The following is a 25,109-nucleotide window of genomic DNA, read 5'->3' on the forward strand; positions in this document are numbered from 1 at the left end:
TATTATATCTGATAAAAATGATTTATTGGCTCTTCAGTTCTTAATGGAATAAAAACAAAATGCGAAGTGGTGATAAAACACACATGTTGACGGACTATTGAGAAGTTCTAAGCAATCCATTTTACGTAGAACGGCATCATGTTTTTGACATCAAAAACACTAAAACCGTTTTCTGCGATAAATTGTTTTCCTCGACTTCTTAATATGATATACAATATGTAGGACGTAGGTAGTAGATCGTGGATGTTAAAGGAAAATATTTTAATTTTGTTTGAACGTTTTAATTATTCACCTTTTCAATATTGAATATTGTTATATTATTGTCAACTACTATAAAACGTAAAAGTATAATCACATATAATTATAATTCCAATTATTGTTTGTATGCATGTCTTTTATTATTAAAATTATGCTTATAAACAGTAAACCATCAACAATAATTACTGGTATACATATAATTACCGTTATTTGGATTTTGATTATATTTTGACCAACGAATGAATAACTATTAGGTAAGGCGATATGAAGTAGACCGAGTGAAATTCAAATCAACTATATGGAGTTAATATTAAATATATATATATGTATATATATATATATATTATGTACCTATGTCGATTTTCAGTCATCGAGCAGTGTTAATTTGTGTGTAAATAAATAAAAAATAAATCATACAATAAATATGTTTTACAGAAGGTCTATTTCCAGACAAGATACTACAACTATTTTTATTTCGGAATAGAAAGTTTAAAAACACCAGAAGACATAATACCTGTTAATGTGAGTCTTTATCATTCAGGTGTATTTAATTGATCGTTATTTGTTATGCAGTGTAGTTTATAGGATGTTGTATTAATGTGTTGCTGTACTTACGGTGTGCCGTCCAAGGGCAGTCGAGACAGTCAATTAGTTTTGAAATATTAGAGAGATCAGAGAATAACGAATAGGGACTTTATGAGAAAAAAAAAGATTTTTATCGCGGTACATTGCATAGACGATGGTCTTGGCAAATGGTTTCCAAAGGACGAGGAAGTTTCCAGATCATTGTTATTTTTCTTTGATAGTAAATGATAAGACCGTTATACAGAAGAGCGGTGAATAACGAGTAGAAAACAATAATGTTCGTATAAACATAACGTTAAACAACTTTACTGTAAGTATGTTGACAAGTAGAAATGTCTGCAAGTGACACACGAGTAAAATTATGAAAACTCTTAAAATGTGGTTACAATACATAGTAATAAAAAATGTACGCTATGGACTGGACACGAGTTTAATTGATAACATTTGTATGTTTTTTCCTCCAAGAACTATAACTACTTTTTTTTAAAATCATATTTATATTTTATCTTAGTTAATTGATTACGTAGCTGAAGTAAAAACAGACAAATTTCAAATTACCACTTACGCATTTAATTAAAAATGATAATAATTATAAATTATAATATAATATAACCAAAATCATATTTTCAAAATATTTCAAAGTTAGATGCAATATTAAATAGGTAATAACTAAAATGTTATTTTGTAATTAAAAGTTAATGGCTTTGATTTTTAAACGGTAATTATTATTCTAAAATAAATTGTGAAAAAATATCTACTAATACTTATAAAAATATACGAAAGGTACTGTTATTTGTATATATATTTAGAAGCAAAAACACTAAGTATTAGGTATCAGGTAATATGTATCTAATTGTATCCAATGAGCTTTATTTGTGGTAAAAATGAGGATTTAATTATTATATCCAAAACATAAAAATGCATTATTTATTGCGATTTTTTAAAATCAAGATTAAAAATAAATTAGGTAAACAAATAATTAATGTGAATAAATAAGAACCATTATTATTTAAGCTCAAACTCAGACAACTATTAAAAAATCTAAGTTTTATGTATATTAAAATATATCGGGGCGGATTTTTTTTTATTTAGAAGTGCTATTCATGTATACACTTCTCGTCATTAAAGTAAGTACAAGGATCCGTCAAAAATAGCTTAATGTTAATTACGAAAATACCATTTCAAAGTAAAATTATATTTGCAATGATTTTCCGCTTTGCTGCTCTTGTATATTTGAAAGAGATGTAGTGATTTTATTTCTACGAGTCAAGTTTACCTATTTTTACCGAAGCAAAAGGCCTACTTTTTATTGAGATTATTAATTTATTGTACTATCTCACCACACAATATGCGTCTTTATCATTGGTAACGCGATAAATGAGAGGAAAAGTGAATAGCATTATGTGTATATTGTAGTATTTAATATAATATGGTCATGTATACATATATTTAAATTATTATAAGCATATGAGTTTTCACGCTGAATTAACTCAACGGACACCGGAAGTACAATGCTGAAATTTATAACAAGTTGTGAAATTGTGTCTAATTACAGTGTTGCTAATGGTTCAGATTATATTAATATATAAAACAAATTTAAACGTAGTGTCTACCCACTCAATAGTACCTAAAATATAGTTTTGTTAATATGTTGTGAAATAGAGTTTAATTAGGTAAAAATTTAAATCGTATTGATAGGATTTGTAAATTAATTTATACATACAATGTAAGGTTTTTATAATCGTTTAATCCAAAATCCTGTGAAATAATTGACTGTTGAAATCTTACTATTTATTTGTAGTATTTGTAGAAATAATATGTTGATAAACTTCACATAAAAAATTTACACAAATGTAAACAGCCAAAGTTATGATTTGACTGGATTGATACAGTTAGAATCTATTATTAACGAATATCATAATAATCAGTGAACCGTTAATTTATTGAAATGGTTTCTGAATGTCGATAAAGTGTTAAATATTAACGCAAAATTAATTGTGTTTCTTTTATTATATTTTATGATAGTACATTGTCATTTTAAAATAATTTAATTTATGTGTAAAACTTGTCATTTGGAGGAGATTTCCCCCAGAGAACGACCCTGCATCAATGTCACGTCATATTACGCTCGCAACAAATTGCGTAAGTCATTTCATGATGGGCTTAAATTTCAATTTAACTTGCATTCAACCGAATATATATATATTTTGACACGTTGTCAATGAAAAAGTAAAATAACAAAAGCCGAAGTTTATCTACCTGTGATTAAAATGGGCATAACACGCTTTCATAAATAGTATACCATTTTCCCTTACCACCAAACGGTATGGTGGCCGACAACTGTTTTTTTCTAAACAAATTGTATATACGTGTACCAAACAAATTAATATTTAAATTGTGGAATTAGTGAAATAATTGTATTATGTAACTTAGTTTAACATTATGAGTAAAAAAAGTTGTTTGGCTTTTTTTTTTATTAATACGTATAATATAGGAATAATTTATTACGTTGATTAATAATAAATTGTGTCGATATAAGATGTTACCAAATAGATATTTTACGAATAATTAAAATTTAACAATTGTATTTTATTAGAATTTCGAAATGGTGTCATATTTTTAGTTACGATATTAATATAAATATTCAATAATATAGTTTATTGTATATAATATGTAGTCGTTACAGAGTTTTAAATAATAATAATAAAAAAAAATGTATTTTGGTAAAAATAGATATCAGCCGTTACAGAATTTAGTGAAAAAAGAAAAGGTGTACTTTTGGTATAAAAGTTTATCTTCTATTTAAAACGATCATAATTTATTTATTCACTATAATATCTAACTATGATTGTGAAATTGAAAATATCGTATATATACAAATATACTATTAAGCAGAGATGTAAAAAACAATAGCACAGGGCTGTGTATCATACTACTTGTTACTATTATATTGGTTCTAATATTTTAATTAATAATGCATGTTTAACACTTCGTCAGTTCGTCATTTACTTTTGTGCACTACTCTGATACAAAACGAGACGACGAAAATTTCATCTTTTATAAAAATAATCGTGACATAAACATTTGTCTGATTAAAATTCCGTACTATTCTTTGTATAATAATCGTTTAAAGAAATCAAATGATGACGAATAGAATAATCACGAGAACGAATCGTACTGAACATTTTACGTTTAAGTCAAGTGAAAAATATAAAGAAAACATACTATTATTCACAACAGTATAAACTTAAAAAATAATAAAAATAATAAACTGCACCATCTACTGTGTCGTTAGAAATAATAATAATATTCTGTAGTACCCGTGATACCGATTGTTAAAAGAAGACGCATGGAAGACGCTTCAAATGCCTTTTACTCGGATACTCGGAATAATACATAATATTCTCCGTTAACAAAAAACTTACTGTTTTTATTTGAATTAAACAAAGTAGTTGTTCTTACAAAGGCACTCATTTATTTTGTATTGATGTGGTTTGAATCGAATAAAATAATATAATATTATTTGGTTGAAAATATAACATATCTGAATATTTGTGGATAAAATGTTTTTTTTTTTTTTTTAAATACGTAGCTATATAATATATTATTGTAATATTGGCACAGTTAATACGAATTCGTAGTCAATATTAATAGTCCGAGAAATATAAAATAAAAATTAGAAATATTATAATGATATAACGTTACAATGAAGGTATTCTTACTTTTTTCAAATCTTTGCCTGAGTCACTCCGGTCGTCTGCCAAGTATTTACGCTTGTTTGTAATGGGCTCTTCGTCGGTCTGGAATAAAAAAAAACAAAAAAAAATGTTGATAAAATGAGACAGTAAAAAGAGACTCAAAGAAATATATATTATTTTTTTCTGAAAGTCAGAGGTCCTTCCTGTGTGTACGTACACGCTATAGATGTAAAAATGCCCATTGAAATATAGGCACTCGACAAAACTCTGGTGTCTGACACTTGAACACTGTGACTTTGACTCAAAATTATATTACTAGGTATTATTATTTTATTCTTATTTTCTTCGTTTTCATTATTATACGTGCCAACAGACCTCAATGCTCTCGTCATTCCTTCCATTTACACATTAAATATTCAATTATTATACGTTTTCTATACAAAGACAATGTAAGAAAGGTAAAGAATTTTCATTTATTTTTTGAAATTAGATTTTTCATTTAAAATATAATAATGTTTTATTTTTATTTTTAAATGTACGGTTTTAAATTTAAGTTCAATATTGATTTCGTATTAATCTAGATTTTTTCTGAATTTTTATCGTGAAAAATTATAATTAATTAATTATTTAGGAAGATAGAAGATGATAAAGCGTCAATTGATTTAAATACTAACAAAATGATGATTTTAAGAAGAAGAAAGTCCCCGCACCAAAATATTTAAATTTTTATTTTTTTTTTAATTCCAAGAGGAAGGAGGAATGTATTGGTTTTTACAACGATGTTTTTTTTCCAAGATCATATTTTAGAAAAATAAAATTGCTTCAATACAAAAATTGAAAATGTTTGTTGGTAACAAATTTAATTTAGGAAGTTAAAGGTAGAAAAATACCCAAAACTTTTTTTAATAATCTGAAAAACAGCAGAAAACAGGGAATATATTTTACGCAACACCAATTTTGATAAAATTGTTTTTGATTTTTTGTTAAAATTCCGAAAGAAAAAACTATTGCAACTTGAAACTTTCATTAGACAAATATTTATAATGAAATTTTTTGGGAACAGTGATATTTAAAAAATATTTAGACTAATATTGTAGTGTTCATACGACCTTTTTTTTTACGTCATCCTATTCACACTGTTTTAGTTAAGAGCAATAATGTATGGTAATAAATTATAATAATTAATAATATAATAGTAGATCTATGTAATGTTTTAGACAAACATTAATTCAATCAATAAAATAAAAAATGAAAAAAAATAATAACAATAAAAAAACATAATTTAATAAATATAACATAAACTACCTATCTTAAAAAGCAGATACTTAAACTCTTTACTTAAGAATAATTATTCCTCTAATATTTTTCACGAAGAATAATTTTTTCGTATATTATAATGATTCACACAACCAAAATACACCTATCATAGTATAGATAGTAAATCGAGTTTTCTAGTTTTTTGTCTATATTTCACATTTTTATTATTGGTTTCTTAAATCAAATGTTTTCAATATTAAAAAAAAAAAAAAATGTGGGTGAAAATGAAGCATCTTCGTAAATTAAATAATATTCCTTGCTCAAATATTTAAGAAAGTTGATTTATTTTAATATCACATCAAAAATTATTAATTTTCGTTTAGTAGATAAAAAAAAAAACTTTTTCATAAGTTTACCAAAAGAGGAAAATTATGTTTTTTCCATTATTATACGCCATAAACAATATTTAGAAGAAAGAAAAGTCAACTTTTTGTGTGTCATAATAATTTCTTTGGAAATTATAAACTGTATATTCGCCATTTGGCATTTCAGTGAAGTTCTAGACATAAATGCTTTTATGCTGGTTAAAAACTTTACTGGTGAAATGTTGGCTGTATACAATTATTTCTATAAAAACTTGTATTTTAAGATAAACATTTGTGAACAATATCGATAGCCTTAAAATGTAGATGTTATTTGGAAATCTGTAAGTTGCCCTTTCATTATTCAAATCCGGTAATCTCGATCTCAAGTTTAGTTTACTAATTACTCCAGTTTTTTTGAAAAGTTTTTTATGCAATGAAATAAATAAATTAACCAAAGATAATGGCTGTAGTAAAATAATTCAAAATAAAAATGTTCTGTAAAAATATAGGTATCGTGTCTAATGCAGTCGTTAAAAAAATTAAGGAAACATTAATGAAAATGGTAAAAAAAGTAGGTAGATACATACAAACAAAAAGCTTATAACACATAATGTAACTTTAATAAAAACAGACAATATACATGCAAGGTAAAAGTTTTAAATTGAATTTTATATTCGCATGAATAAATAAAATACCAAAAAAATGAGACTGTTTGAATTGTGTAATTATTATACTCTTTGTCTACACTAGTTTCGAATATTGTAAACGATGAACAATTTTTTGGTTGTACCTATTGTATATGTTATTTGAAACACGAAACTTAGGCATTCTTATTGAAATTTGTACCGAACTAAAGAAACGACAGTATTTTAAATAAATTGGAAATATATCCGATGTAGCTCATTGCCTCCATTGAAACTTAATGAAACACAACTGTACAAGAGTAACGTATTATAATATCGGTAAACGAATTTTATTTTGTTGTAAGTATTGAAGTATGAAATACGATTGTATGTATTGATAACTATAATAATATAACACAACATGTTTATACTAAAACAAATATATTGTATACTTATAATACAATCGTCATTGTGCTCTTTTGTTCAATTTTGTAATTTTGTTCGATTCGCGTAAAATCACCAAAACTTTAAAACATTATAATATTATATATAGGTACTATCAATATCAGTAATGTTATCGATTTTTTGTACTACCTATTTAAGAAGTGTAGCGATAGAAAATTCTAATTTTCAAACGAGAATCCAGCTTTTCACCTTAAATAATTTAGTGTATAATTTTTTAAAAAAAATTTGATGTACCGAATTCAAAATTCAAATGAGTGATTTTTTCAATAACCAAAATGCTTATATCGAGTATCAGAGTTCTTAAAAATAGTCTTACAAAAATATACAATAGATGTAATATTTGATCTAGTATTTATTATACTTATACCATTTTTATAAATTACTATGCCTCATGGCTCCTATTACTATATATTCCAATATTCCATTATCATAGGTCTATCGTCGTATTATCTTTAGTACACAAAGTAAAATAATTCAAAAATATTGATTATAATTTTGATTTTGATACGTCGAAATTCGTAGGAAAATTATCCGCTAAATAATATTTTGTTTAAAAAAGAGGTTGTAATTTGAATAACAGAAGTTTCATAGAAAACTTTTTAAGTAGTAGAAAAAAATGTCGAGAATTTAAAATACGATTATTTAGTAGTTTATAGTATGTTTAAAAATTTTAAAAATCAGATTTTGAATAACTCCATTTTAAGATTACTTGGTGAATCGTTTTTTATACGTAAGTAAGTTTGCTGGAAAAAATGTTCGTTCGCAACGTTGTCATAATTTTTTTTTTTTATCGCACATTATTGTCAAAGTCGAGCATAGCGGTGGTCTGCTCCTTCGCTGTCGATCGTATAATATTATATTACCTATCTATATTATAGGTAGTTGGTGAATCGCACAAAATGAGTTTTAATGACTGAGTGGTATACATAAAACCTAGGCTAATTAATACGGATTTTATTAGAATTCGTGTACAAGTATCATTAGGCCAGATATGTAGTCATAACGGGGTAGGTTCATTTTGGGTGGTTACGATAGGAGGCCGCCGTTAAGACTCCACAAACAACTTTGCAGATACTTCACCGTAATAATGAATATTATTATTATTATTCAGTTCGGGGGACACCGTGCGTATTAATAAAATTATAATACAATAATACAATATTAGAGTAATAAAGTGGCATTGTTTCATTCGTCAGTAATAGTTATCATACAGTTTATAGGCTTATAATAATTAGGACTGAGATTTTAATGACTTAAAAAAGCGCAAAAAACACCATACAAATATACACAAATTTCTTAAACTTGTTGAAAAAATGTGTTTAAATATGTATTTCTTATAAAGGAAACGTTTTGTAAAATAATGATTTTTCCTTCAGTAGACAGTTTAAAATTTTAGAGTGACACTGAAATAAAAGTATTGTTATCACCTTTTTAATTATTTGTTGATATGAATACGATGGTGAGTGGTTTAGTGCATATTTACTGTACACATTCAACACTATCTGGAAATCTTACCTCTAACAATATGCAAGTTTTTATTATAACAACAATTGGTACAAAAATGTAAGTTAACTAGAAAAAAATATGAAAAATATTCTTTAAGACATAAACAAAGGTCTTTAAAAGTTTAATAATATTTAACTATAAATTCGAAATAAAAAATTATTTAGAATTATAAATAACACGTAAAATACATTTTCGACTTATCTATATTGGCTTAATATATCAGAAAAAAGACATTGCATCAAATACCAGTCCAGAATATAATAATTCCAAACACGTTGGTTTATTTTGATTTACCTACGTAGATATACAGAAAAACTACACGTTTTGTTCCTAATTATAAAATATCTATAGATTATATTAATTAGTAACATTTTAAAATCATTATAGGCCTCGTAGATTATTTTTCTTATCCTATTATCATTGATCTATTATATTTAGTACATTGAGTTAAACTAAAAATTACCGATTAGAATTTCAATATGAAAATATCAATAATTCAAAATTTACTTAGAAATGTATAGGAAAAAAGAAATTGATATCACCACCGTACATTTTTCAGTAGTGTAAAAAAAAATTAAGTTTATTAAAATATAATTGAAAATTCTATAAATTTAAGCTTGAATAAATGCATTGTCAAAGGAAAAAATGGAAGTAAATGGTAATATCTTCGCGATATTATCATAAATTGGCTGTTTAAATTTAATTTCACGAAACCGGGACTGCGTATGATAATTTTTAGCAAAAACTATTTTTGTCCAGTACCGTGTTTAGCATAATATTATTTGAATAATAATTCTCAAGACCACCGATTTTACTTAACATAATATTTTGCATAAAAGTACACATTTATTTTTGTTGATTATCGTTTTTGTATTCTCAAGAAAATCAAACATTTCAACGCAGTTCGCAAAGAAGACGAAAAATATATTAAAATGTACACAAGCTGGCTGGAACATGATACCTATACATAGAATATCGTAGGTTTATTGGTTTTACGCGCGTACCTCTGTACACCTATATATATATATATATATATAATAACTTATTGCTATAGATATTGAAAATTATTAAACGCAACGCAACATCCGATACCGATATAATAGTGCCAATAGAGGCTGATATAAGAAATGAATATAAAAATAAATAAATATTTCGATAGCTCTCATCTCTGAATCTCTCCCGATCGATATTATTCGTGATATTATTATTATATTATTATTATTGTTATTACTACATTATTATACATGGGAAATGTCTATGTATTATATATAGTTCGTATCGGGACTATTAGTCCTGTGTTGGAGACAATAACCAAACATCTATAGTTCTGGAACAGTATACGGAAACTTTTGAAGTTCCATCAATTCGATTTTCCCGGTACGTATACGCCGCAAGTGTTCGAACAGACTTGCCGTTTGTGTAATGTTATTATTATTATCACTATTATTACTGCCGTACAACGACGACGATTCAATTGACCGGAAATACTATATGAAAATTATACCTATACAGGACCCCCCGTACATAAATATTTATTTGGATCGTCGACCGCACTAGATTATTTTCGATATTATGTAGGTAATATTATTATTTAAAATCGTTATTTTACAATTTTACGACGAAAATACGAAATTCGTACGTGAATATAATCGTACTAAAGTACACAATATTATAATTTTTGTGCGTATAATTAATATTTACATGCGATTATAGTACAATAAGGTTATTACAACTATAAAAAACATGTTTGTACAATGTATACACATTATAAAGTATGTAAGTACATAAAATGTTAAACAAAATCATTACGAATCGATTATTTGAGACTGACAATTAACGATATTCGTGACATTAGTTATAGTTTAAAAAAAGTTCAGAATTGATTTTGACATTTTTTTAAAATGAATTGAGTATAGGTTTACACTATACAGACACACAATAAAGACACGCATTAAGGGAACACTTTTCATCGAGAGTACATTGTGGCATTCTATGAATGAGCGCAGAGTCAAACGGATTCGTGATCTATGTAGCTGATTTAGTAATATAGTAATATATAGTATAATAACATTATCTATATTATTGATACCTACATATTATTATGTTCTATAAATTATATTGAACACTTAAAAACAGTACTGTTTTTAACACGAGCTTGTTCAGTTACCCATCTGTAATACTTAATATCTATAAGAGATACCGATACTAGCTTTCAATAAAATTGTACTGGACTAGAATATTAAAATAATTTTTATCGGTTTTAACAGTTTGAGCGAATGAAATAAAAATAAATGTGTAGGCAGTTGTTGTGAAATCGTGTATAACATTTAAATAAAACCATAAGATATAGTTAATATTTTACAAAACTATAGACGTGTTAAAATCATCGTTCTTTACTGTAATAAAAATTTGAAAATTATTCTTATTATTATTATCATATTTGAAATAATTAATTTATGTAGAGTGGATATTTGCATAAGTAAGTATACATGATAATATGATAATATTATAAATGACGAGCACAATTATTAACACAGTTAATTTAATTAATTATTTCCACTGTTAACATATTAAATAAAATAAGCTGTTTGACGTCATATGTTTTAAAACAACTGTATCTTGACTTAAAATAAAAATAAAAACAATCATCCACGCGGATTTTAGTCGTAACCGTGGTTTATGGTTTTCTTTAAAAGTTGTTGATAGTTATAACTGTTAGAAGTATACACCGATCGGGGGAACTATTTAGAAAAGCGAATAATTTTAATGTTACCTCTGAAAGTACCAATTGGAAATAGTTAGACTTGATGGTATGAAATTGTTGGATATTAATTCCAACTTGTTCACAAAAATATATCATTCCTTTAAAACCAATACATTATTTGTTTCACTCGTAGCCTAAAAGACTATCAATATTCAATAATACGAATAAACCTATTTATACCATAAGCTAGCTCAGCGTAGTTCCGGTCGGTACGACGAGCAATACAAATATAAGTGGCTTTAGGAAATACGAAAGGAGTGTATGAAATTCACACTGTTAATTACGGCCAAGAAAAGATGAACGAATATTATATATTGACTATTTAATGAATACAATTTTTCAGAATTTTCTGATGAATAATGGTTAGACGAGTGTTGTACACGGTACGTTTTTTTCGACATCGCTAATTATTGTACGAATACTAATCTAAAATTTCCACTATTAAACTTATGGTCGTCCAATCAATCAGTTTTAATATTCTTGACGTGAAAAAGTTTCGAATCATTAAGATTCGAGCTTAAATGTCAGAGGCCATTTTTCATAATAGTTGGTATTGGTTAATTAATCATTTTGCTTTGCCGAAAACACTTTATTTTACTGTAAATTAAACAAAGAATTAAAATGTATATTTATTTTTACAATATTCTAATTTTAGTAAGAGTATGATGTTTTTTTTGTTTTAAAACTAAAAAAAGTACGTTACAACTTTAATTAAACCCTGCATTCAGACCATACTTTTTAATGTCATCATATTAAGAAAATTAATTTCCTAAAATTACTGTAAAAACTAATTTATGCAAATTGATATTCATCATTCGGTAGGTTTACCCAAATTGTTCTTATTTCATAAAATAGCACATGACTATTTCAAAAGAATATTTTCAAACACGCGTGAAAATTTTTAAAATAAAACTATTGTTATATTTTATGGTACCTAATATTTTAAAAAAAAGTGTAAGAAATATTATAAAAATTATAAATTAATTATTGGAGTTTTTTTCGTAATTATTTAAATAATGATAACTTCGATGTCATAAACAAATCTCTGAACCCGATTTTGATTTAAAAAATCTATTTCTATTGTTTTTATTTATTTTTATGTTATAAACTTCTAAGTCTAGATACATTTTAATTGAACATTTTTCATATCATACTGCAGCACTTAAATGTTTTAAGGTGATATATAAATATCAAGATAAACTCATACACTATATTCATATATACATTATACATACATAGTAAAATGGCTTACTATGATAACACTATTATGTAAGCTGATCTCCACCCAGCACCGTTTATTAAATGCATTAATATAATGGTTTTAAAATTGAATGTATAATGTTATAAGTATAATACACCTTAAAGGTCTCGTGTGGCATACCTAGATCAGCGCAGTCTGACCTAATTCAATAAAATAGTTTTATTGTATTATAATTTTTTTAAATGTTCATATTCTTTTCTATTGATTTTAAATCGATTATCTAAAACTTTAACTGAATTAGTTTATACTTTTACTGTGTATCATACAAAGTTTTAATATTTATTACTTATTTATTTTTATTTTTATAGTAAACATATTTATTTTTGAAAAAAATACTCCTTATCGATTAGCTATATACACTTAAGGATAAGGTTTAATTTTAGATTTAATAATTACACAATGTTTCTGTGATCGAACTAAGTATACCTGTAGTGTTTTGTTTTTCTTACTTATTATAAGATTTTTTATAATTTCCAAGCGTATAGTTCATGTATTTTAATATTATAATTTTATATTTACATTTCATATATATTTTTTTCATTTCAGTTAATTTAACTTTCGAACGGTTTGTTTATGGTTCATAAATGTCTACTGGGAAATGAAGTAAGTATAATGTATATTCTTTTGGCTCATCCTAAAATACCGGGTAACAGACAAAGAACAAAACTTAATTAAATCTGCAAACAAACAGCTTCATCTCGGTCAAAACTACAAAAGCAGAAAAAACTTATTTTCATCGCTAGGTGTTTATGAAGTTAATAGTTTAATATCATTAAACCACGGTATAATACATAATATAGATATATGGTAAGTATAAAATACGTTTGTAATTTAGAACAACATTTATTTTGTTAAAATAATCAAGACAATTATTAAGATAAGCAACTCAGTATTTCCTCACATTTTTCCCCAGACAGCTGTTCAAATCTCTAAAATATTTTACCGTCTATCCATCTGTGAAGTGCATCTAGAATAAACTATCGATTCAACAAACATATACCGTATTATTGAATATAGATAAGTCTGTATCATTATTCTAGTCTTAAAATGTATTGTGTTAATGTATCAAAGTTGAATTCATGGTTAACAATCATTCGCGGTTTAGTTAGCGTATCCGTAATTAATTCAAATGCCCAAGTAGTTAATCAGGAAAATACTACACTCAAATAATCAATAATGGACGAGTAATTATTTGATAAAACAGTGAATTTTATTCATTACGTACATAATATATCGATAAATAGGGCCAATCATTTTTATTAATTTATAGTTACACGTATGAATATAGTTACTTTTTCTGTACGAATATTCTGGTTTCACAATAAATATATGATTTGCCCTTAAATTTTGTTTTATATTAAGTCTCGTACATTGTTAACGAGTTTTAAAAACTCTACAACACCATAATTTGCTGCAGGTCATGCGATGATAATGACCCGTTGAATAGTAGTAACAACATTACGTCAAAAACGCTCATAATAATAATAATGACGACTAATGGGTCTTACACTAATTTTTTAACTTTTTTGTCATCTATTATAAGATTAATTAATTTTCGTTCCATCATTATATTATTTTCATCTTAATTAATAATATTCTATCTCCTAATCGTTTCGTGTTTTTTTTTTTTTTTATATTAATAAAATATTACAACATTATAACAGCGCAGTATTCACCAGTCGGGCCGCGGATCACCAGTTATGTGAAATGATAAAAATTGTTGCAATTTATATAATGTTATGTGATATGCTGATAATATGATATGAAATGTATAATTTAATTAGATAGCAATACGAACTGTTATTAAGACGATTTAAAACTCGGTTAAGAAAACATTTTTGTAATATAAATAAAATGTCTTGTAATTATTACGCTCTCAAGCAAGCAAGTTTAATATCGATTAGTACCGCCAATATAACAATTAGTTTACAATTAAATCCGATTAAACGATCGAGTCAATCGTTGTTGTACAAGATACACTACGACGTAACGGGAAAAGGGTTCGTGCGTAGGGGTCGTGTGTCGTGGTTACTGTATAGAAAACCGGCTTTAATAACGCGCTTATTACAGTAATTAATATCGTGTGTTTATTTGTGTACGTGTACAGTATAATCAGCGTATACGACACAGACGAACGCATGTCGTAAAAGTGAAACGATTTATTTCGATTTTTCTACTTTGGTTATCACCATCACGCGCGCTTTTATCGTGTAGGCAATTGTTAGCGCGTATGTGATTGACGTCAGTTGGATTTTAATCCGCGAACACCGACAACACCGGGGGATGTGAGGACGCCACACTAGCTAAATGCATCGCAGCGTGACATTTATATTAAATTCAGTGAACGGAATGGGAGGTATTCATCTGCGACGGGACGTGGGGCTATGGAATTTTGCGCTGCAGACACTGTGCATATAATAAATATAAGACGTTAGGCAAGGGCCTCCTTGTAGTGTATAGGCAGCGGCACGTCGTGCACAATACACATCCATCCATGCAGTGCATTATAATATTATATGATGTTTAGACTATCGCGGTCTGGTCCGGAGGGCGGAGACGGAGCGGTTAGTATAATTCGGTCTTCAAAACTGTGATGATTCGAAAGGGTTTAAAGGCAAACACAAATAAACCCGTGTCTGTGTATACACACAGAGAGATAAGTCAAAATACAAATAACGCGATAATCAGTGAAACGACGGCGTAGGTAACCCGATGGCGGGGAGGACGACTCGACAAAATCGCCTCCATCTATTCCACTGCAATCACCTTGGCGTACTAATTATTATTTAGTACGGCTGAAAACAGTTACGAAACTATGTAATACACTTTATGATTTTGGTTGTAGAGCTTTAAAATCACGTCGGAATAAGTATATTAGAGGCGCGCGCACAGGGGGTTTGCAGTTTTTCGAAAAACGAGCAAAGTATAATAAAACTTCTATGTATACCGAGCCATTAAAGAAAAAACAAAAATAGATTTTATTTCTCCGTAAAAACAAATGTTTTTTTACGGTTTTTTTTTTCGACGCCGAAAAAATAACCTAACAGACGAATTATAGCCGTCTTGTCTGTCCTTAAATTATTCCTTAACCAATGCCATATGACTAAAATCAGTCGTATAAATATAGTTTTTGACGATAGACCACTATTATTTACGTAGTTGTACACGAACAAAGTCGCTTATTTATTTCGAGTTTTGTCGTCTAATACATTCCTTTGAAACGGTGCGGATAGTTACAGGGGCGGATCCAGCCGACCGAAAATGAAGTATTTACTATTCATTATTATGTTTTCCAATACCTATTTGGCGTAATAAAGATTTAATGACGTGTTAAACACAATAATATTAAAAGGCGGTCGACGAATTTCCAACGACTCTATCGTAACGAATATCAAAATAAACGCAGGATCATAAATCATTTCCTTGATTGTTTTTATTTGTCATTTACTCTTTCAGTCCTAAATAAATTATTGTTATTATTTGTATTTGTTTGGTCCCTTATTATAGTATACCAATTATTTTATTATTACCAATTCGATGCACTTTGGATTTCTGGTATAATATGAACTATATAACTACGACATCGTGTACGATACCACTGCAGGATTTCAACGAACTTTAATATAATAATGGTTAGACATATTGTTTTTCTGTGTCTTATAACTGTTTGGTATAGTTAAACAAAATCGATATTTAATAGTACACAATATGAGAAGTATGCCGTAACTCACTCGTCACCACATGTGAACATATGCACATTATATAATAAATCTGGTACTCTTTAAGGGTAATATTTAAGAAGTAACACCAGCCACCCAATAAGTAATTGTCTGGGTTAACCACCTAATAACTATTAAAGTTGTTTCCGCTATTTAGGCTCATTTTGAGACTAGATAGTATTTCAATCCATTAATTGAATGATATAAAATTACATATTGACTTCATTTATCAGGTACTAACTGTCGGCGAATCCAATAGGTGATTTTCCTATGTATAGTATTATACGTGTAAATCAGGACCAGCATATTCAAATCCAATAGGTGAATAAGTCCATTAACCGTGAGTTCAGTTAGCGGTAACTACTGTGTGCTGGATGCTAGACCGGTATAAATATCACCTTAAAGTAGTAAGTTGTATTTCTTGTGTTATAATATTATTCAACTCAATAATAAATAATGAATTACATAAATGTTTTATTATATTTAGAATAAATAACTAGTAGGCAAGTATGATTTGTTTATATTCAAAATGTTTATATCGGTATAAAGAGTTATCGGGGTGAAGGTGATTTGACTTTGTGGATCTGTATATCATCGAATATTTAAACCATCTTCCTATAATATTTGCTTGGATTTCTACCTATGAATGCGATTCATCGCCATTATGTTTAAGCTCACCCGACTATTGACTATAGATATATAGTATCTATAGTATAGTATTATTGTATATATATACAATAATATATATTATGATTGTGTATCATAAAAAAACTGTAGTTTAATATCTACAATATCATAATATACCATGATATATATGTGTGTGTGTGTGTGTGTGTGTGTGTGCTTACATGGTAGGTATATAGGGACGGTCTAAAGTTAATATACAGAATGGTTCACAAAACATATTCACTTCCTTTTTTTTTATTTAAGAATACATTTATTTAAATTTTGATTTTTATATTATAATTAAAGACCATAATATTAATATGAAATTCATGAGTTTTTTGCATCACTTATATTATTTAACATTACATTTTGGTATGTCAAAATCAAAATTTAAATGAGTAAATCTTTAGTTATTTAACTTTGTGTACTAAGTATAACAGATTCACGATAATGGAACTGGAAGATTTGCGGGTTATGTAAGTTGACATTTTAAATAGTTAACATTAATCTTTTAACATCTATTATTTCTAAAAATGATCAAGTATAAACACTTCATCGACTATTTTATATTTTTGGAAAATCATTTATAGGACTATTGATACTTACTTAATATTAATATTTTATAATGATTTAAAACTACTACTTGTACAAGAATTTTAAATAAGATACATGAAAATTTTCAAAAAAAAAATACATTTTAAATAATTTAAAGTCAAAAAAAGGTTCTCATTTGAAAAAAAGAATGGTAGTTTTTACACAAAACACTGCTTAATTAATAAAAAAAATTTCAAGAATTTGAAAATATGGATTTTTAATAAAATTTGAAAAATCAGAATTTTAATAAATTCGTTAATAAATTAAAAAAATGGAAGTGTGCATGCTTGTTGAAACACCCTGTATGTAATGTATATAATAGCCAGACTGCTCGCAGGTGAATATTTAAATCCAATTTACGAGACTGCAGGTAGGCTGTAGCACATATAAATGTATAGATGTTTTTCCTAAACGAAACCGCGCAGCGGTCAATATTTAATCTCGGCCGTCGCGGGTCCCGCATACACTTGTGCTAAAGGGGGTCCGCCTTTGAACGGCTCGGCGCATTAAACCGTAACACATAATAATATAATACCTTCGCCGTACATAATGCTGCAGCTAGCATATACTATACAACCATAGGTACGGTTTACAGGAAGTAAAAAAAGAATAAAAAGGGTGCAGTGCGCTTCGATTTAATAATAATAACGTCCTATACCTTTTCAAGGTCTATCCTATATATTATGTATAATATAATACACGGTGATTATCTTATCGTTTAATTTCATTGATTACGTATTTTCTCACGAATTTACTGGCAATTTTGTCCTTAAAATCGAGAATATTATCTACGCTACCACTCTATCGTCTTTCTTATACAAACTTACAATGGCAATGATTGTCGTCTTGCTAGTAATGTTGACAACACGGTAATGCTTCGATTCTCTACACAGTTCATAATAATTCAATCATTGCTTTCACAGATATTGAATTTCACGCTTAGGTGGCCTCACCTCTCCCAGTCATCCCTAGATATGCAATGATCAGTAATCATTTGATTCCAATTGAATACATACGTAGGTAGATTACGTTTATTTTACTGAAATTGAGACCAGCTGAATGTCGAGGTACACTTGCAACCTATATACAGCAGAACGATTTTTTTGAAGTTTTTTTTCAAATTGATGTTTAATAATTGTAAGTAAACTTAGAACAATAAATAGTATAAGATTGTATATTGTCATTATTATCACGAGGAAGTGAAAATGAATTTCATTTATTATTTTAAAAGAAAATACACCTAATAATATAAGTATATAACTCATATAATCACAGCTACAGTTTACGTAGATGGATTATGTTACGTCTACGTATACGATTACGTGATGCATACAAATTGTGCAGACCTTTTACGATGAGAAACCGATAAAGGTCGTATTGTCGCAAGTAATATAACTGTTTAAGTTTGATATGAAATGAATGGCTGAATTGTGTTTTTTCGATTTATTTCATTTCGAGGTACACATTGTAGCTCTTTTTTCGTTTAATATTATTTCAACATCAGTCTTTCGGCCTATTCATTTTCCAAAAATTACTAACGTTATAGTTGCGGTATGCGTTAGTGCATTACAGATGTTTAAAGCGATCATTGCCATTTATGTAAATAATACGAAAAATACTATTACGGAGAATTCTATACATTTTTTTAATAAGCACATTGAGATCCACGACTGCCACATATATATACGTGTCGTTTTTATAAATTGTAGTATGAACTTGAATGCTGAGATTACGTGAATAAGTAGAACGGCGTCGGTAGTGACGATGAGTGGTAGTCGTTGTGCGGTCAAGGGGGTCTCTGTCATTAAAGGTGGTTTCAAGTGGTCTCGCAGCGACACTATTTAATATAGAAAATAGGTATGGTCTTTGGAGTTAAAGATTATGTTTTAGTGCAAATAATTTATGATTCATAAAATATAAGCAACGTAATCTATAGCGTTTATTTTTATTAGATTCGTATTATGTTTGTTCATGTTACGATGATTGTGAATGTATACTTATATTAGTGCAATATTGTAGGACCAGCGGCGTGAATGGACTTTTTAAGGGAAATATGACTGTCACAGAAGCCCAAAATATTAGGTTTTATATTATATTAGTTTACACACTTATATACAGGTGTCCCCGTGAGAATTCACTAATTTAAAGTGATGGGTTATTGGAGTTTGCATTACTCCTACCGCTATCAAAAAGTGAATCCTTGTGGGAATTCCTGTATACACAACATAAATATATTATACTTAAATATAATATTATATTAAGGACTACATAGTTGATTAAGTTATAAAAATAAAAATAGAAGTTTGTATAGAACGTTTAAATTAATTAATAAGTAATTTATAGTGTTATATACATTAAAAAAAAAAAAAAAAACATGAATACTTTTTAGAAGGAAGTTATCGGTGTGTGAACTCTAGGGATTTATTTTATTTAAATGTCAAGATTTAAAAGATTTTGACACCAGTGGTTTTTTTAATGGAGTGGGAAGATGGTTGAGAGCGAGAGGATTCCCCAGTATGGATTCATTGGGTAATGATGATACTTATGGTCTTATGGATTTGTTTGATGTTTTATAATTTGTAATAACTTTTAGATGTAACCGATAGGTACTCTATAGTCTATGTGACAAATTACACATATTTTTTATATACATTTAAAATAATCATCAATCCATTTGAATTAAAAAAAAATAATTTATTTTAAGGAATTCTAAAAATACAAAACTCTGAAAATTGTGAATGTAAATTGTAAAAAATAAGTGTAGATGTTTCGCTCTAACATAGAAATATACACACATAAGTCTAGATAGTTTTAACGAAAACCTATTAAATCTGTAGAAAAAGGTCAAAAGTGTTGTGTTCGGACATACTACTTCATAAAATTAATACGATATAACAAAGGTACCGTGTACACATTGGTTAGAACGTTAAGTTAAGTCTAGGCTAACCCTCTAAAAGAATCTTTTTAAACATAACATATTGGCAAAATATTATTTATATTTATATTAGTTAAATTGCTATCAGTTCCAAAAAATTCTGGATGACACTCTCCATTTTTTTTAGATTTAAGAAACTGTATCCTCTTTGCTTTAAATTCCTAAGTGCACTTCTGACTATGTGCAATGTTTATTATACCGGTTGTTTCCAGATTTATAATAATTAATAATATATTAAAAACTAAATGAGGTAGCTCTCATGAAAGTCCTTAAGTCTCCCATATTTGCCAAACATTAAATATTTTTCTGATTCCGCTATACGTCATGAGATAATTTGTTAAGTTTTTATAAGTAACCCTCAAACACTATGTATATTATTTACTTATGTATTATAAACACAACATAATACATTATAATGTTAATGTTTCTATGTTATACATGTGGATGAACGAACCCATTTACGGGTAAATAACGTATGGTTGTTGCATGCACTTAGTGTTCAATTTCTATTCAGCCACGTTGAACAAATCGAAACGTTAATATTTCAACAGGACCGAATTATCCCCACAGCTTCTATATATTATTATTCCCTTGTCAGTCGGTTATTATCTCGCCACCACTACTCATTGCAACGTCTGGTTGTTTCATACTAATAATTATATTATGATTCGTAATTTAAATTATAATGTAAACACGTGTTTTTTTTTAATATTTGATTTGGAACAATAATGTAATTGGAAATCTTATAAAATATTATACATGTTCAGTTGATGTGCAGATCATAATGCGAAAATATATTTTTATAAATATTTAAGTTAAGACAGATCTCCTTATTATTCGTCGATATATCAGATGTAATACAAAACATTATTATACTGTGCCATGTCACATCGTCACATGTTAGATGAATAGTTATTCAGTTATTCAAAAAACGTATAAAAAAATTATTTGCTGATGCGATCATAAGAAAAATTATGCAAATAAAAAATTATAAACTTTAACGTATCAGTGTAATACCTATAATTAGGCAACTCCTCTTTTAAAAATTTTACAGGAGAGCAAATTTTGTAATTCAAAAATAGACGGAAAATTTATTTTGAACTATGTACTAGTTACTAATGTAAGCAATTTAACTGTGAGAATTAAACATTTAGTTTGGTGTTATTAATTTATTATTATTTATTCCAATATAATAAATGAACATTAAACCAAATTATTCGTACAACTAATTTTTCTGTATATTATAATTTTATATGCTCAACTAATGTGAAAACAAATTTTAATTTTCAACCAGTTTAATAACCTAATTACGTAATTATTATGGTTGGCCAGTTATATTTTACATAAATTATACGGGTTTATATTTGTATATTTTTATTGGCTGTACAGGAGTCAAAATTCTGTTTACTTGCTATAATTTGATGAATGTTCTAAACATAATTAAATTTTGTTAAACGTCCAAAATATTTTGTTATTTATTTATATTTTTATATATGTATTTGCTTTGATTATATAATATAAAATGGTTTGATATGGTCAATGAATTTATTAATTCATTAATCTGTCTGGCATTATTATGTGAATATATATTTTTTTACTAATGGAATTATTATTGAATAGTAGTATATTAAAAAATTACATTTTACGTTTTATAATTAGATATTGTTTATAATTATTGTATGACTCAAAGGGTTCTACGGCAGCTATAATAAATGCATAATAAGGTAAGGTACCTTATTTTTAGAATTAAAATATTTTTTTAAAGATACCTTTTTATTAATTATAGTTCATTTGTAAAAAAAAAAAAGATATAATAATTATATAAGTCTCTATAGACAAACGTATAAAAATATGCTCACATTGTATTACTTTTTGAAATTACAAGTAAAAAAACCAGATAGAAAAATACATTACAATGTATGTAATAAAAATAAAGTTGTATACTGCAGTTACCACAGTGACATTATTTTAGCGATTTTTATAATAAAAACTGTGATGTTCCTTACATAAAACATGTGGAATGCACACTTAATTTTCACACTTCTTAACAGCCTGAATTTTATTTCAGAAAATGTTTTAGGTCTATGGCGTTTAAAAAAAAAGCTTAAAAGGTTTGCGAACCCTAATTATAATGATATTGTTGCTGAAATCAACTGCGCGTGGAATGTGCCTAAATGCTCACGCTCAATATTTTTGTACGTTAAATATTATGACACTACCCTAAAATTATAGGAATCCGGTCACAAAACCTGTCGAAACGTACATAATACTGGTTGATTTACATATATCATGCTTATGGCTCCCCCTATTTTTTTATTTTAATATAATAGATTTAGTTATAATTTTTTTGTTATTGTAATTTTTAAGTATAAATACGTCTTAAAGATCATATTTTCAGATATCTATAATACTAAAGTTTTTTATACCATTTAAAGTGTTTTGTGATGAAAAAACTTTTTTTAACCATTTAATTCGAATGAGTAGTTTCTGAATTATTAAACTTTATGTACATAATAATTCCATTAATTATGGTTTTGAATTAAATGTGAAATTATGAAATATTCAGTCTAGTATATTTATTATATTCGGCCAATAAATTAAAATAAATATGATTAATAATAATTACCATAATTTTCAAATCATCATAACTTCCATTTTAATTTCAGGATATTATTCTTAGTATACAAAATATAATCATTCAGAAAAATACAGTTTGAACGTTGATTAATACTTAGATAAATGTTTTTAGTGCGTTTTTAATAATCTTCAATTGATTTTCAAGTATCATTTAAACTAAATATTTTGTATCGACACAGTTGTACAAAACAATTTATAGATAGCATACATAATATTATAGCTTAAGCAAAATATGATTTTAAGGTTTAGTATTCAAAACAATTTAAATAAATTCACGACTAATGGAAGTGGAATGCGATGGAGAATTTGGCTATAATTTTTATAATATCCAAAAAATCAAAACTACACAATGATAGTGGAAAATTGAAAAATATTTTAAATAAGTAAAACCAAAAATAATATATTGCTTTAATCAGATTTTTGTCTTATACTTAATAAATAATGCGGTTGTAAAGATATCTATTTATTTTTAATTTTATTAATAATTATTAATTAGGCGCTGAAACTGCCGGGAACACATAACAATATATCATAATATTATATATTACTACACAAGTTATTTTAGAACATAGTAACTATTAGTATAATATAGTATGAGAATTAGTGATTAGGTATTGAAATATAAAATATTAAGTAAGTAAATTTGATATGAAATGTTTCGTCCATAATAAAATGATCAGAACATCTGTAAATCGAATTGTAATTAATTATTTAAAATGATTCTTCAATAAATCTAAGCAAACAACAATAATAATAGTAACTAAATTAGATACCTACGAATAAGAATTTCGTGAAAATAAATAGTACGATTGTGAGTAATACGTTGAAGTTTTATTTTTATAAATTTGAATTTTCATTTTGTAAATGAAATTATACGCTGTTATAAGTCAGAGTAACTTAATCAGTCAGTTAGAAAAAATCATTTAATTTGTATACTTTAATACTCTATAAAGAAACCTAATTTTAAATTCAAAGATACACTTTTGCAAATCATGTGACATTAAACCAAAAAGGGAAAAAAAACTAAAAACATCAAAGGTTGTAAGAGAAGGTCAATCAAATTTCAAGTTCCTGCCAAAAGACTTTTATACCTGAAAAGATTATAGATTAGAATAATAGAATGACTCAAATTGATTTAAAATATTCATTTTCCTGATGTCAAAACATCGAATATTGATCGTATTTTCTTAAAATACTTTAAAACATTTACTATGAAAAATAAAATTAACATTTCTCATCGATTTCAGTTACATGATAAAATTAATTCTACATCGCCAATCAATATTATAAAATAAATTGCCTACTAAAGGTTAATGAGATTACAATCATTCCAATTAAATGCACAATACCTATACAGCATTATCTTACATTATTATATCATGGAGTCTTAAATTTAATTTTGAAAACAAATCTGTGATAATATCTTGTATATTTTTGTTATTTATATTCATCGTGACTGATCACTTTAGATTACGAGTTTTTACAAAATTATTTTTCATTGTTAACGATTCACGTTTATTCTTCTATCAACACTGTTAATTCCAGTGAATGTTTGGACTGCGAATCGTTATTATTATCTGATCGAATACATTAAATTTAATTACTAAAATCAATCAATTGCATCGAGTAACGTAAATTATCGCTTATAATAGGCTCGAAGTAACACAACACAAATCAATATAATTTAATAATGTTTTCAAAAAATATTAAATCATAAGTAACGAATAGTTTGAATATTATAGCACCACCCTGAAAAAAGTTAATAAAAAATACTTA

The 25,109-nt window shown here is 27.0% G+C and overlaps 1 protein-coding gene across 5 annotated transcripts in view; it reads right to left on the reverse strand.

The window, feature by feature from the left end:
• LOC113557091 (RNA pseudouridylate synthase domain-containing protein 2-like) overlaps positions 1-25,109 on the reverse strand; it is a 409,393-nt gene that overhangs the window by 26,448 nt on the left and 357,836 nt on the right. For all 5 annotated transcript variants that reach the window (XM_026962400.2, XM_026962399.2, XM_026962398.2 and 2 more), the window contains one exon: positions 4,566-4,643. In XM_026962400.2, the coding sequence (XP_026818201.1) occupies positions 4,566-4,643 (78 nt within the window). The remainder of the gene's footprint in view (positions 1-4,565; positions 4,644-25,109) is intronic.

The sequence above is a fragment of the Rhopalosiphum maidis genome, chromosome 3 (assembly GCF_003676215.2).
Source record: "Rhopalosiphum maidis isolate BTI-1 chromosome 3, ASM367621v3, whole genome shotgun sequence".
NCBI classification, from domain to species: domain Eukaryota; kingdom Metazoa; phylum Arthropoda; class Insecta; order Hemiptera; family Aphididae; genus Rhopalosiphum; species Rhopalosiphum maidis.